This window comes from Nycticebus coucang, chromosome 18 (assembly GCF_027406575.1).
Source record: "Nycticebus coucang isolate mNycCou1 chromosome 18, mNycCou1.pri, whole genome shotgun sequence".
NCBI classification, from domain to species: Eukaryota; Metazoa; Chordata; class Mammalia; order Primates; family Lorisidae; genus Nycticebus; species Nycticebus coucang.
The window spans coordinates 55006040-55020502 of NC_069797.1; the positions used below are offsets into that span (position 1 = coordinate 55006040).

Here is a 14463-nt window from a genome sequence, read left to right on the forward strand (position 1 = left end):
CCTGGTGTTTTAGGGTAACAGCCCTGCTTCCTGTATACTTACGTGCAGCCTGAGTCTCCCTCCTGTCTCTACCTCTATAGATAGGACTCCGGGGCTATTCCAACCCCGAGGGTCCCTCCTTTTTTTCTCCTTGACTCATTATCAAACCTCTCCCTCTCCTAGGCCTGGGCAGAACCAAGAGCTCCTGCTCCCACCTGGTCAGGTACCAGTGCCCTACAACCAGAACAGAGAAGCCAGTACCCTGGCCAGATGAGCCCTTGAGGCAGCTTTCAACCCCCTTTCTTTGCAAAAATAATAATAACAATAATAATAAAATACAAACAAAAAGCCAGTTTGAGGAACAGGGAGAATGGGCAGGCAGAAATCAGAGGTGAGCAGTTTTCAGTGATTTTTATTATACCTTTATAAAAATTCTAATACAATATATATTTTTTAATTTTTACACAAAGACAAACAAAATAAGCAAACCTTGTAAGACCTTGGGATATTTGGGAGGAATGGGAGTCACACTGGCAAGACACTGGAAATGAAGGGGTACCATGGAGAGGGTTAAAATCCAAAAACTGTGGTCAGAGTAAGCATATCTGAGGGAACAGGAAGGTGAGGAAGGAGTGAGACCCCTGGTGTCCGGAGTCCAAAGGAGCTCCCCATCTGGGACATCTTATCCTCTTCCCTCTCCCCTTCCATTGTTTGGCTGAGCCCTCCTCCTGAGCCCACCCATTTCCGGCCCCTGGGATCTCTTTTGCCCACAGGGTATGGGACAAAAATAGCTAATGGGCCAGAAAGCTGGGGGGAGGAGGAGGAAATGAGCAATTCCAGGGGTCTCTTACTGTGCCCAAACACACAAACACACATTTTCCTGTAGAGGGCTTAGGGCAGAGGAGAGGAAGAGGCTCTACCACATCGAACAGTTTCCCTAGTGCCTCTGAGAGGCACTTGTAGCAGCCATGGAGTAGAGGAAAGATTTTTCTGCCATCCTGCCTGCAACCATGCAAGGTGTACAGTCCTGGTCCCCAGTGAGGGGTTGGGCAGACGATGGCAATCTTATTATCCGTACCTGTCCTTGCTCCCACCAGAGAATCATAAAAAAGTAATAAATAGTCACTTGGGTTTCCCACCCACATTAACCAACCCCAAAGTTTCTGTTTAGCCTTAGGCTGGGACATCAGTTAGCTGTGACCCGAGATTGCATCCACTGGAGACCGGCAGGCAGCCTGCAGGGAAGGAGGAACAGGAAGAATCAGTATATCCCAAAAGGATGGTGGCCTTCAAGTCCCCAGCCCCTGCCTGGAAGAGCGGAGAGCATACCAAAGTTATAGCCAATCATTCAGTCAAGAAAGACAAAGTGGGCTTGGCACCTGTAGCTCAAGAAGCCAACCACATACACCAGAATTTGTGGGTTTGAATCCAGCTGGGGCCTGCCAAACAACAATGACAACTATGGGTGGCACCTGTGGCTCAGTGGGTAGGGCACGGGTCCCATATACTGAGGGTGAGTTCAAACCTGGCCCAGGCTCTAAGCCCAGGAGTTGGAGGTTGCTGTGAGCCGTGTGACCCCCCAGTACTCTACCGAGGGCAATAAAATGAGACTCTGTCTCTACAAAAAAATGACAACTGGGCGGCGCCTGTGGCTCAAGGAGTAGGGTGCCGGTCCCATATGCCGGAGGTGGCAGGTTCAAACCTAGCCCCGGCCAAAAAACAAAAAAAAAAAAATGACAACTGCAAGCAAAAAATAGCTGGACATTGTGGCGGGCACCTGTAGTCCCAGCTACTTGGGAGGCTGAGGCAAGAGAATCGCTTAAGCCCAAGAGTTGGAGGTTGCTGTGAGTTGTGATGCCACAACACTCTACCAAGGGTGACAGCTTGAGGCTCTATCTCAAAACAAAAAAAAAAACAAAGTGACACGAGTGTCTTTTACACATCAGGTGCTGTGCTAGGAGCAGGGTTTACTAGTAAAAAAGTCGACACACCCTCTATGGCTGACAGTCTAGCAGAGGAGACAGATAGTAAACAAATGGTCAAACAATTCTATGACTACATACTGTGATAAAGGTTAGGAAGGAGATGTACAGAGGCCTCTGGAGGTCTAAGAGTCAGGGAGGGCTTCCCCAAGAAAGAAACCTGGAGATCTACCATCCCGGGTGCCTTAGCGTTACGAAATGCTGGTTGAATTAAACTGACTGTGGGTTGGGGAAGGCAGCTTCCTGAGCCAGGGGGTAACAAAGACACTGCCAGAAATGTGTAGTACCTTGAGCTGACTTGCCAAAATTCTCCCCTTCTTCAGAAAGGTATTTGAGTGTCCACCCTGCCACTAGTCCACTTGAGAGAGAAAAAGAAAAGGAATTTTCCAGGCCTGATACAAGACCTTTTCTAAGGTACGTGGCCAGGCTCTTTCACATCCATCCTTCAGGTGTTTACTCAACAGCTACCTTCCCACCAGCCCCTGGCTAGATACCTTTTCTAAAATTGCAGCACTCCCTCCACATACTTGCAATCTCTCTTCCTCATTCTTCCCCCCCCTTTAGCATTTATCACTTTTTAACTTACTATATGTTTTTCTTACTTATTGTCTATCTCCCCTGCATTGGAAACTAAGCTCCATGAGGGCAGGGATTTTTTTCCTTTTTCTTTTGAGACCGAGCCTCAAGCTGTCACCCTGGGTAGAGTGCCATAGAATCACAGCTAACAGCAGCCTTCAACTCCTGGGCTTAAGCGATTCTCTTGCCTCAGCCTCCCAAGTAGCCACGGGCGCCCACCACAATGCCCTGCTATTTTTTGGTTGTAGTTGTCATTGTTGTTTGGCAGGCTCAGGCTGGATTCGAACCCGCCAACTCTGGTGTATGGGGCTGGCACCTTAGCTGCTTGAGCTACAGGCTCCCAGGCAAGGGCACAGATTTTTGTCTGTTTTGTTCACTGCTGTTTTATCAAGCCCCAGAACAATATCTGGCATAAAGTAAGGATGCTCAATAAAAATTTGTTAGGTTAGGGCAGTGCCTGTGGCTCAAAGGAGTAGGGCACTGGCCCCATATGCAGGAGATGGCAGGTTCAAACCCAGCCCTAGCCAAAAAAAAAAAAAAGCTGCAAAAAATAAAATTGTTAGGTTGGCTGGGCACAGTTGGCTCACATCTGTAATCCTAGTACTCTTGGAGGTGGAGGTGGGAGGATTATTTGAGCTTAGGAGTTCAAGACCAGCCAGAGCAAGAGAGAGACCCCATCTCTACAAAAAAATTAGCCAGACATGGTGGCATAGGCCTGCAGTTCCACTCAGGAGGTTAAAGCACAAGGTTCACTTGAGCCCAGGGGTTTGAGGTTTCTGTGAGCTATGATGACACCACTACCCTCCAGGCTGAGGAACAAAGTAAGACTCTGTCCCCTTCCCCCCCAACCCACCAAAAATACAATTTGTTAGATGAATGGTGTTATTTATTCTCTACAGAAACACTAAGAAGAAGAAGACTTATCTTACAGATAAGAAAACTCAAAGAGAGAGTTGGCGATTTCTACCTAGACAGGTTGTTCTCTGGGTCTTCCCATGGCTGTCTCCTCTTCATTAGGTCTTAGCTAAAAAGTCACCTCCTGGGAGAGCCCGTCCTTGCCCTGCCCCCTCTATCATCGTAATCCAATTTCACTTTCTTCTTACCACTTCTCAGTACCTAAAAGTATTGTGTCTAGGTGGAGTGTTACCTCTCTCTCCACTAGGATAAGCCCCTTGAGAGCAGGGAGACTGTCTCGCTCTCCACTTAACCCACAGCATCTCAACTGTGGGAGGTGCTCAACTGACTTGGTCCAGAAGCCCACTGTGAGCCAGATTCTGACAGGAGAGAGTCAGGAGAAGGGTGCTGATGGGCAGTCATCCATTGGTTGGGCCAGGTCCTGGATGTTTAGGTGGGGCAGCCACTTACCCTTCCCCAGTAAGAGCACAGCACCCTTGTATATGCCAGGAGTGGTCTTTGATGGCACTGAGAGTAAGTAATTGGGAGATCTCCCCAGTGCTCATGGAGTCCTTCCTGTCTTGCTTGTTGGCAAAGATCAGGACTGAAGCTTCTCGTAGAGCCTGTGGACAGAGGAGCATAGCCCCAGTCAGCTGTCAGGCCCTGCCTCTCTTCCCATTGGCCCATGAGTCCTCCCTGGTTGCCTCCCCAGCTGTCCCTGCAAAAGAAGCCAATGCCCAGGTAGGGCAGAGTTGGGGTCTCCAGCAACCACATCAAATGCCACTGACAGCTCATGGAATGCCCCCCCAACCAGCTGATACAATCCTTACAACAATCCATGAGGTAGGAATTGATGAATCTCCCCCTACATTATAGCTGGGGGAAAATTAGAGGGGTAAAGTAACTTGTCCAGGGTCCCACAGTGAATGAGAAATAGAGTCAGAACTTGAACCAGCAATTCTGGCTTCTATGATTAATACTACTGAGGGCATTGGCATCCTTCATCAGGGATAAACTAGCCCTCCCCATGCTGCTGGGTTAGAGGCTGTCAGAGACTGGGACATCAGGAATGAAGCTCGGAGACGCTCAGTGTTTAGCCTCAGGGCACACCGTATCACCAGGCCCTCTCCCAGCAGCAGGAGTTACCTCGTGGGCCAGCATCTTATACAGCTCTTCTCGAGTGGTTAGCAATCGATCCCGGTCCGTGCTGTCAATCACAAGGATGATGAACTGGCAGCAGAGAGGGGCTGTGAGTGGTGGCTTTCTCTTTGGTGAATGTGTTTTCTGCCCCCACACTGGCCTCTGCACTGCCCGGATGTCAGCCCCAAATGAAAGAAACTGTACAATGTCAAGATCTCAACACTCTAGGTCCATTTTAGTTGCCTTTTTTTTTTGTTTGTTTTTTGTAGAGACAGAGTCTCACTTTACCACCCTCGGTAGAGTGCCATGACGTCACAGACTCACAGTAACCTCCAGCTCTTGGGCTTACGCGATTCTCTTGCCTCAGCCTCCCAAGCAGTTGGGTCTACAGGCGGCCACAACGCCCGGCTATTTTTTGTTGCGGTTTGGCCGGGGGCCGGGTTTGAATCCGGCACCCCTCGGTATATGGGGCCGGTGCCCTACTCACTGAGCTACAGGCGCCGCCCATTAGTTGCCTTTTCTTTTCTTTTGTAGAGACAGAGTCTCACTGTACCGCCCTCGGGTAGAGTGCGGTGGCGTCACACGGCTCACAGCAACCTCCAGCTCTTGGGCTTACGCGATTCTCTTGCCTCAGCCTCCCGAGCAGCTGGGACTACAGGCGCCCGCCACAACGCCCGGCTATTTTCTTTGTTGCAGTTTGGCCGGGGCTGGGTTTGAACCCACCACCCTCGGCATATGGGGCCGGCGCCCTACTCACTGAGCCACAGGCGCCGCCCACTAGTTGCCTTTTCTATCCAGACATGGGAAGTACACAACACACATGTGTGCATGTGAGTGTGCACGAGGGGCTCTGTGAGGCACTGGGTGTTCATGATTCCATTAGGCCTTACCACAACTCTGTGGAATTGTTGCCATCATTATTATTATTATTATTATTTAGAGACAGTTTTACTTTGTTGCCCTGGGTAGAGTGCCATGGTGTCACAGCTCACAGCAACCTCCAGCTCTTGGGCTTAGAAGATTCTCTTGCCTCACCTCCCAAGTAGCTGGGACTACAGATGCTCGCCACAACTCCCAGCTATTTTTTTGTTGCAGTTTGGTCGGGCCTGGGTTCAAACCCACCACCCTTGTTATATGGGGCTGGCGCCCTACTCACTGAATCACAGGTGCTGCCCTATTTTGGGGGGGACAGAGTCTCACTCTGTGCCCCAGGGTAGAGTGCTGTATCATCATCATAGCTCTCAGCAATCTCAAACTATTGGGCTTGAGAGCTCCTCTGGCCTCAGCCTCCCAAATAGATAGAACTTCAGGTGCCCCCCCCACAATGCCTGGCTAGTTTTTCTACTTTTAGTAGAGACAGGGTCTCACTGTTGCTCAAGCTGGTCTCCAATTCCTGAGCTCAAAGGATCCTCCTGCCTCAGCCTCCCAGAGTGCTAAGATTACAGGCATGAGCCATCGCACCCAGTGGTATTCAAAAATTTTAACAGGCACTGTACTGTGTTAAGTATTCAACACATATACATTAGCTATTTTTTATTTTTTTCATAATTTTCACAACCCAGGAAGATCATTATTATGATCTCCAGTAATGATCTTCATTTAATGGGAAGCTCAGAGAGGTTGACTGGTTGATATCACACAGCTGCCTCAGGGACCCTCTAGCCCTGGTTCCCTCCTCACCTCAGTGTTGGAGTAGTACATGTTCCAGGCAGAGCGCAGAGCCTCCTGGCCTCCGATGTCCCACATGATGAAGTGGGTCTTCCGAAGAACGATCTCCTCCACATTGCTACCAATGGTGGGACATGTATGGACCACCTCATTCATCAGGCTGGAAAGGTAGAAGAGGGCACCAAGAGCTCAGCTCAGCCCACTCCCAACTCTGGCCTCCCACCCCTCTACGCCCAAGGCAGGCTGAAACTCAGTCCAGATTGACTGAGCCTCTGCTAGGGGCCAGGCCATATGCAGGCACAGGGAAATGAAGGTGGGAGGGAGACCAAGCCCTACCCTGCTTGGACCCCAGAGGGGAAACTTCTTAGCACAGTTTCTTCAAACTTTAAGATAGAATTGAATCGCCTGGAAGTCTTGTCAGAATGCAGATTCTGACCCTGTGGGTCTGGGCTGGGGCCTGGGGGTTTGTATTTCTAACAAGGTCTCCCCAGAAGATATTCATGCTGCTGGTCCATGGACCACACTTCTAGTAGCAAGGAGTTAGAGAGATGAGACAGACATCAGAAAAGTACTTTATATAAAGTGGTGGGGAGAACACACGTTTGTATATGTAAATAATGCTTCTGAAAGGTTACCAAGAAGTTACAACAGGAGGAAAACTGGAAGTTAGAGGGAAGAAGAAAACTTACTTTTCACCATGTGTTCTTCTGTTTGAAGTTTTCTTTTCTAGTTTTTAAAAAATTTTACAGATATTACTTTTTCAGGAAAAATCCTGTCCTATGTAAAGTACATTGAAGGCTCCAAAATGGGAGAGGGGCCATCCAGAGAACGGGTATGGGGGAAGCTGCAATGGGTTTTTACCCAGGACCCCCCACGTGTGCCAGGCTCCCTGAGACCAGGAGCTGGCAGGAGCTCAGGCCCCTTGGCTTTGAAGAAGGGGAAGAAAGTTAACAGGCAGAGGGTGCAGGGGTGCTAACAGAGGGATCTGCACCTGAGGGAGTGCAGCACAGGGAGACAGGAAAACAGAGACACCTGTCAGGGCTGTGACAGGGCCTGGCAGGAGCATAAGGTTGAGGCCAAGAGGCAACAAGAAATGGGGTTGTCTATACCAGGCAGGATTCAAAAGCCAGCCCAAAAGGCCACTAAGCCACGAAAGTCACACCAGCGTTCCCCCATCATCCCTGCCAGCTACGGGGACCCAAAGAGACGCTTCAGCGATTGGTCGAAATGCCTGTCAGTCTGGCAGGAGGACCAGTCCTCTCCTGTCCCCACCGAGGGTCACTTACAGCTGGTAAAGAATGGTAGTCTTCCCTGCATTGTCCAGTCCCACGATGATAACCTTGTGCTCTGGAGGCATCGGAGGAAAGACAAAATCAGGACCAAACCCGGTAGCCAAGGGACTGCACCCCCCTCTCCCGGCCTCCCAAGAGGGAGATAAGTGCTTCCCTGCCCGGCGAGGGACGTCTGGCCCAAGTACCACTTCTGCTTCCCACCCTGCTCGGACATCTGTGCCACTCCAGGACAGTGGAAAAGAGAGCTGAGCCCCTACTTGACCCCACCTCCCTTCGCGTTTCTAGAAAATCGATTGTCTGAAAGGTCCGGGGCGCTCCGGGCTTGCCAAAAGGAGTCTGGGGAAAGAGTCGAGCGCGAAGTCACAATCGCTGGAAACCAGCGGCAGCCCCCACCCCCGCGCCGCCTCAGGAGGCTGGCCTGAGGCGCACGGACCCGCAGGGACGCTGCGGTGCGGGAGGGAGAGACCGCGGAGCAGGCTAGGAGCTCCGGAGCAGGACTCCAGAGTCTGAGGTCCCCCAGCGCCTCTGACTCCGGGTCAGGAAAGCCCCAGAACTTAGTAGGATCAAAGCAGTCGCCTGGCTGCCCTGCCCATCCCTTACCCTGATTAGCAAAGATGCTCGTCAACTTGGCAATCAGCTGCCCCATGTCACGTCCCAGGCAGTGCAGGTGAAGGACTCAGAGGCCTCTGGAGCGAGAGTGGGTCCCGGAGCTTGGAGCCCCACCCCCTGGGGAGGACCGGGCAGGCTAAGGCTCGGGTGTCTGGGGAAGCCCCACGTGTCACCAGCGGGGCCTGGGAATCCCCTGGGACGCTGGCCCCTCGAGGGTGCTATGAACACCCTCGTGATTGCAAGCTGCCTGCCTGTCCAGGACCCTGGAGGTGCGAGGAAAACGAAGTCTAGACTCTTCAGCCTCCCCTGTCCCTATGGAAACTCCAGAGAGTTCCCTGGGTGGACTGCTCCCTGACTGTAAATCAAGGAAGGCTAAACACAACGATGAAAAGCAGATCCCAGCTCCCTCTCTTCCTGCCATGTCTAGGGCACAAGACTGAAGCAAAACTAGGCCCGGCGTGGTGGCTTATGCCTGTAATCCCAGCACTCTGGGAGGCCAAGGCGGGAGGATTTCTTGAACTCAGGAGTTGGAGACCAGCCTGAGAAAAAGAGAAAAAACTAGCCAGGTGGTGGGCACCTGTAGTCCCAGCTACTTGGGAGGCTGAGGAAAGAGAATCGCTTAAGCCCAAAAGTTTGAGATTGCTGTGAGCTGTGATGCCACAGCATTCTACTGTGGGCGACATAGTGAGACTCTGTCTCAAAATAAATAAAAATAAATAAAAAATTAAGGTTCAGTGCCTGTAGCTCAAGCGGCTAAGGTGCCAACCACATACTCCAGAGCTGGCTGGTTCGAATCCAGCCCCGCCTGCCAAACAACAATGACAACTACAACCACAAAATAGCCGGGCATTGTGGCGGGCACCTGAAATCCCAGCTACATGGGAGGTTGAGGCAAGAAAATTGCTTAAGCCCAAGAGTTGGAGGTTGCTGTGAGCTGTGACGTCACAGCACTCTACCCAAGGGCGACAGCTTGAGACTCTGTCTCAAAAAATAAAATAAAATAAAATAAAATAGATAAAAAACTAGCCAGGCCTTGTGGTGGCACCTATAATCCTAGCTACTGGGGAGGCTGAGGCAAGAGGATTACTTGAGCCCAAGAGTTTGAGGTTGCTGTGAGCTATGAAGCCACGGTACTTTGCTCTAGGGCGGACTGAGTGAGACTGTCTCAAAAAAAGAAAAAAAGAAGAAGAAGAAGACTGAAGCAAAACCCCAGGAGACCCACCTTCAGTACCTACCAGCTATATGGGACAGGTAGGACTCACTGATCCTCTCTGAGATGGGAGAAGATTCCAACCTTAACAGATCTCCAGTTGTTTCATTAGTATGGGTCTTATGGACCCACCTAAAGTGATTTCCCCTGATGGAGGGCAGGATGTCCCCTCCTTTTGCAGGTCCCTTGGTGCCAGGCAACTTCTAGGAATAAATCAATGTTCCTTCACCCCCAACATCTGAAGATAAGGTCAGAGCAAAAAGAGAGCTATTCCTCCCACACCTTCCACACAGTGGCTCATGCCTGTAATCCTAGCACACTCTGGGAAGCCAAGGTGGATGAATTCCTTGAGCTCTGGAGTTCTAAGACCAGCCTGGGCAAGAGCAAGAACTCCATCTCAACTAATAGAAAAACTAGCTGGGTGTTGTTGCAGGCACCTGTAGTCCCAGCTACTCAAAAGGCTGAGGCAAGAGGATTGCTTGAGCCCAAGAGTTTGAGGTTGAGGCTGGGCACTGTGGCTCATGTCTTTAATCCTGGCACTCTGGGAGGCTGAGGTGGGTGGATTGCTTGAGCTCACAAGTTCGAGACCAGCCTGAGCAAAAGTGAGACACCCCCACCCCACCCCAATCTCTACTAAAAATAGCAAAACTGAGGCAAGAGGATCACTTGAGCCTGAGTTGGAGGTTGCTGTGAGCTATAACACCACAGCACTCTACCCAGGGTGACAGCTTGAGACTCTGTCCAAAAAAAAAGAAGAAGGAGAGAGATTCCCCCAGCCAGAGACCCCACAAAGGGGTCCCAGATACTAAGATCCAGCAGAGGTGAACATGGGCCATCAGAGAACCAGGAGGCCAGGCTGGAGAAGGGGTAGGAAGGGGGGAGTTTCTTTTGTTGTTTGTGAATTTCCTTCTTTGCCTAAACTGGGAAAAACCAGAAAACAAAAAGAGAAGTGGGAAAGGCAAAGCAACCTCAGGCTGAGGGGGTGGCTAGAGGAGACTCCAGTCAACGCTCTAGGGAGCCAACTCCTTCCACCATACTGCACCAGCCTCCTGCAGCGCTGTTATGGCTCCCCTCCACTGAGGTACCTACCAGCCGTTTAATTGGTTTCCTTGTGCCTACCGCAGCTCTACCTCTTCCTTTCCCAGAGCATCCTCCACACAGCACAGCTTCCTACAGCACAGCTCAGGGTCCATTACTCCCCAGCTCATAAACTTTCAATGGTTGCCTACTGCACACTGGATTCAAATCAATCTCCTAACCTGACATTTAAGAGCCTTCAAGAACAGGCCCATCTACCTTCACAGATTCATCGACCAGGTTCTTCAACCACTGGTCCTTACCCTCATACCCAGCTCTTTCTGACTCTGCCTTTGCTTCTTCATTGCCTCCATTTGAATGTCTTTCACCTTCTCAGAAAGGAGAATGCCTGCTACCCTTTAGATGTCTTGCCATAAAGCCACCTGCTCCTAAGCCCTGGCTTCACTCTCCTGCCACGTGGGTCTTCTCTATTCCCTGGAATTTTCTCTACCCTAGCAAGTCTGTTTCCTCCATCAACTGTGAGTCCTAGAAGGTGGGGTTCGCATCTTCTTCACCAGTGTATGCCCCCCAGCGCCCCCTGGCCCAGTGCCTGAGCAAACTGTAGGAATGTGTGGCACTTGGGCTAGCACAGAATGAGTTCATCTACAGCCTGAGAAATGGTGCCTAAAGTATTAAAAAAGGAATGTGGGCACAGGCTTAAGAGGGTTGAGGAAGTGTAAAAAGTTTGTGTAGAGAGCAGGGAAAACAGCTCACTAAGTACGGACATTCATCCCACCCAGCTTGATGCCCAGGTAGAAGGATAGAGAGAGAATTGGCTGCCAGGGCCCATCTGGGGCTGGGGCTGGGGCGCAGAGGGCACTGGGGGAAGCAGCAGTGTCTTCAGCATTTTACCATCTGTTTCCTGGGGTGGGGGGAGGAATCTTTTGGTGCACCCTGGGCCCCTATTACCCTCCACCAATTGCAGAATTGAAAGTGATACTCTGCAAGCTGGGAACACTTTCCATAAACAGAAGAGAGCCTTCTCCACTGCAAGTTCTGGAGACCGGATCTTAGGGAACATTCCTTCATGTATTCATTCAACAAATATGAGCTGGGCAACACACCAAGAAGACAAAACAGACCTTGTCTACATCTTTACAGAGCTGATGGTCTGGAGGGGGAGAAAAATACGCACACACACACCCCTCTGAGAGACAATAGGTAGGAAGGACTGATTCAGAAGGGAAGCAAGACACAATTGTCAGAAGTGAGCCTGTGGCTCAGTGGGTAGTGGCCCCATATACCAAGGGTGGTGGGTTCAAACCCAGCCCCTGTCAAACTGCAACAACAACAAAAAAATAGCCGGGCATTGTGGCAGCTGCCTGTAGTACCAGCTACTTGTGGGAGGCTGAGGCAAGAGAATCACCTAAGCCCAGGAGGTGGAGGTTGCTGTGAGCTGTGTGACACCATGGCGCTCTACCGAGGGTGATAAAGTGAGACTCTGTCACTACCAAAAAAAAAAAGAAGTGATTCTTGGAGCTAAGACAAGACTTTTCTCTAAGACACAGGACTGAGACACTCCCTTGCCCCTGGCCCATGATGGCCCCAGCTCAGCTCCCTTTACTTTAGAACAGGGGAAACCTTAGGCCATACCTAGGACCTGAGGCCTCAGCTCACTCTGGGACAGAACCCACTGCAAAAACAGAAGCAGCTAGTCAGGGAAGGAGATAAAGAGTATCAAGTAGGAGGGGTCCCCAGCAGGACTCAGTTCCTAAACCTCTGGGGTGGGTAGGAGGGCCAGCCTCTCAGGGCCTTATTTCAGCTGATTTTGTGGTTCTTTAAATCTTCACATTTAAACCACCAACTTGCTCACATGCAGCCAGTTAGTTGAGAGCTTGTGATTACCAAAGAAACGAGAATCTCCCTTCATCTCCCAGTATCTCCAAGCCAGCTAGAAATGCCCTTGCCTGCAAGTTCTGGGCAAATGCAATTTCAGGCAGAAGACACATTGGGGAGGAGATAAAAACATATTCAGATACCTGCTTCCTCCTCCCCACCCCCTACCTGCTACCCTTGAAGAAACTGATGCATCCTGGGCCAAATTAGCACTGAACTTGGGAGCCACAGGCACCACAGAACTTGAAATCCATCTATCTGAGTTCAGGTCCTTGCATCATGGCCGTGTAACTGTGGACAAGTAGCTTAAATTCTCTGAGCTTTGTTTGTGAACTGGAGTTAATAATCCCTGCCCTTGATTCAAAATATCAGAGTCCACCCCAGACCTCTCTGCAGAGCTCTCATGCACACAGCTAGTCTTTTGCTCTTATCCTCTTGAATGTCTCACAGGCACATATAACTACCTTGTTCAAAGCTGGCTTATTTCTGCCTCTTGATTAGTTTTTCACCTGCTTCCTAAGAGAGGGCTACCACCCACACTCCCCCAAATACCTCCCTCTCTCTTCACTGGCCACTTCCAATTGCTGTCTACAAGCTCCTAATTCTAACTGCTAGATATCTCACACAAATACATCACCTCCCCACACCCCCCTGAATGTCGGTAGCTCCCACATGCCTAGGCTAGGTGGTTGGCAGGGGCGGGAATGTGGGGGATCATTGCCTCCCTTCCTATTCCACTGCTGTGGCCTGAGGCAAACCCTCCTTTCTCACCTGGAGTATTACAGCTGTTTCCAGGCTGTGATCTCCAAACTGCAACCAGGCAATCTTGTTATTGCCGCTTACAATCCTTCAGTTTCTGCAAACCAGCTTAGGACACAACCCAGACTCCTTAATGATTCAAGGGCTGCTGTAACCTACTTCTGCCAACCCCTCTCTGGCCACGGCCTTGAGAGCACACTTTGCTTCTGAGGTGCCAAGAACATGCCATGCATGTCCCCTGCTTCCTCTGCCCTGAACACTTCCCCCACATATCTGTCCTTAACTCCTAACCATGCTTCTACACTCCTCTCAAGTCTCACCTCCTCCAGGAATCCTCTCTCGACTTCCCAGGGTTAAGGGAATGACTCCTCTTCCAGGTTCCCACAATACCCAGTGCTTCCCACATCAGAGAGCTCATTGTGCCCTACTGGCAATTGCCTGTGGCTTCCACTCAGACTGGTGCCTAGTACATACTTTTTCCTGTTTGTTCCACGAATGAACACCAGAATGAATGATTCTATGGAAAGGCGGTGGGAAGAGCACCATGCAGGGAGGCACGGTGGGCTCTCATCAACTTTGCCATCAACTCCCTGGGGAGCTTGGCTCAGCCGCTTGACCTCTGTGCCTGCCCAGTTCCTCTTTCTTTGATCTGGTAGCTCCTCATCTAGAAGGTCTCAGGGGATGTCTGTTACCCTCTACATACATGCACACGTGTGCACAGATACTGGGCCTGAGCATTCAGGTGGAGGACCCAGGCGTGCTAGTCATCCAGGGCCACCAACCCCAAAACAAGATCAGGAGGGTGGGGAAAGTTGTGGGTGCTGTGAGGCAGGTCACAGGTGGCTGCAGTAACAACTGTCAGAAATCCACATCCTGCCAGCTGGGGATAGCAGGAAAGGGCACCACCACTGCTTACTTCTTCCCATTGTCTGGCTGAGACTGGTAGAGTCCCCCATTTTCTCTACCCATCCCTCCACAAAAGTAGACCACCTCCCCACCCCCAGCCCTTGGATCCCCCCTGAATGTCAGTAACTCCCACATGCCTAGGCTAGGTGGTTAGAAGGGGCAGGATTGTGGGGGAGCATTAGTGAAGCCAAAAACTCAGCCTCTTCTCTTGAGGTGTTAGAGCACAGCCAGGCCTCAGGAGCAGAAAAACAAGCATGTGCCTTTCAGACATTGCACAGTGGTTCTGGATCCCACATACTGAGTGAAACCCCTGCCTCCTATTTCCCCAGCTACATGTAGGGAGATAGGTAAAGCACAGGGCTCGGGGCCAAATGGTGAGCTGAGACTGGGCAAGTAGCTCCCAGCTTGACATAAGGCACATAAGAGGGTCACAAATCAAAGAACTGTCTCTTCTCTTGAGTTAACTCAGGGTACGGCTTATTCCTGCATCCACCCCTTTGGTCCCCCCTGCATGTCAGCAGCTCCCACATGCCTA

The 14463-nt window shown here is 50.8% G+C and overlaps 2 protein-coding genes across 6 annotated transcripts in view; both read right to left on the minus strand.

Moving 5' to 3' along the window:
- PLXDC1 (plexin domain containing 1) overlaps positions 1-589 on the minus strand; it is a 103210-nt gene extending 102621 nt beyond the window's left edge. The window contains exon 1 of the mRNA XM_053569434.1: positions 469-589. The gene's annotated coding sequence lies outside the window, so the exon portion shown is untranslated. The remainder of the gene's footprint in view (positions 1-468) is intronic.
- On the minus strand, positions 376-14356 carry ARL5C (ADP ribosylation factor like GTPase 5C). Of its 5 annotated transcripts, XM_053569449.1 has the most exons (8): positions 13035-14354; positions 8132-8257; positions 7799-7867; positions 7526-7586; positions 6252-6399; positions 4578-4661; positions 3903-4054; positions 376-1214 (listed from the first exon to the last, which is right to left on the minus strand). In XM_053569449.1, the coding sequence occupies exons 2-8, from the start codon at positions 8175-8177 to the stop codon at positions 1166-1168; spliced, it is 609 nt and encodes a 202-aa protein (XP_053425424.1). In that variant the 5' UTR covers positions 8178-8257; positions 13035-14354; the 3' UTR covers positions 376-1165. The 5 variants fall into 5 exon arrangements, with proteins under 5 accessions (XP_053425424.1, XP_053425427.1, XP_053425423.1 ...); XM_053569452.1 differs by lacking the exons at positions 7799-7867; positions 13035-14354 and adding an exon at positions 6929-6965 and having other exon boundaries at positions 4578-4733; positions 8132-8182; XM_053569448.1 differs by lacking the exon at positions 7799-7867 and having other exon boundaries at positions 4578-4733; positions 8132-14356.
- Between the last annotated feature and the right edge of the window lie 107 nt (positions 14357-14463).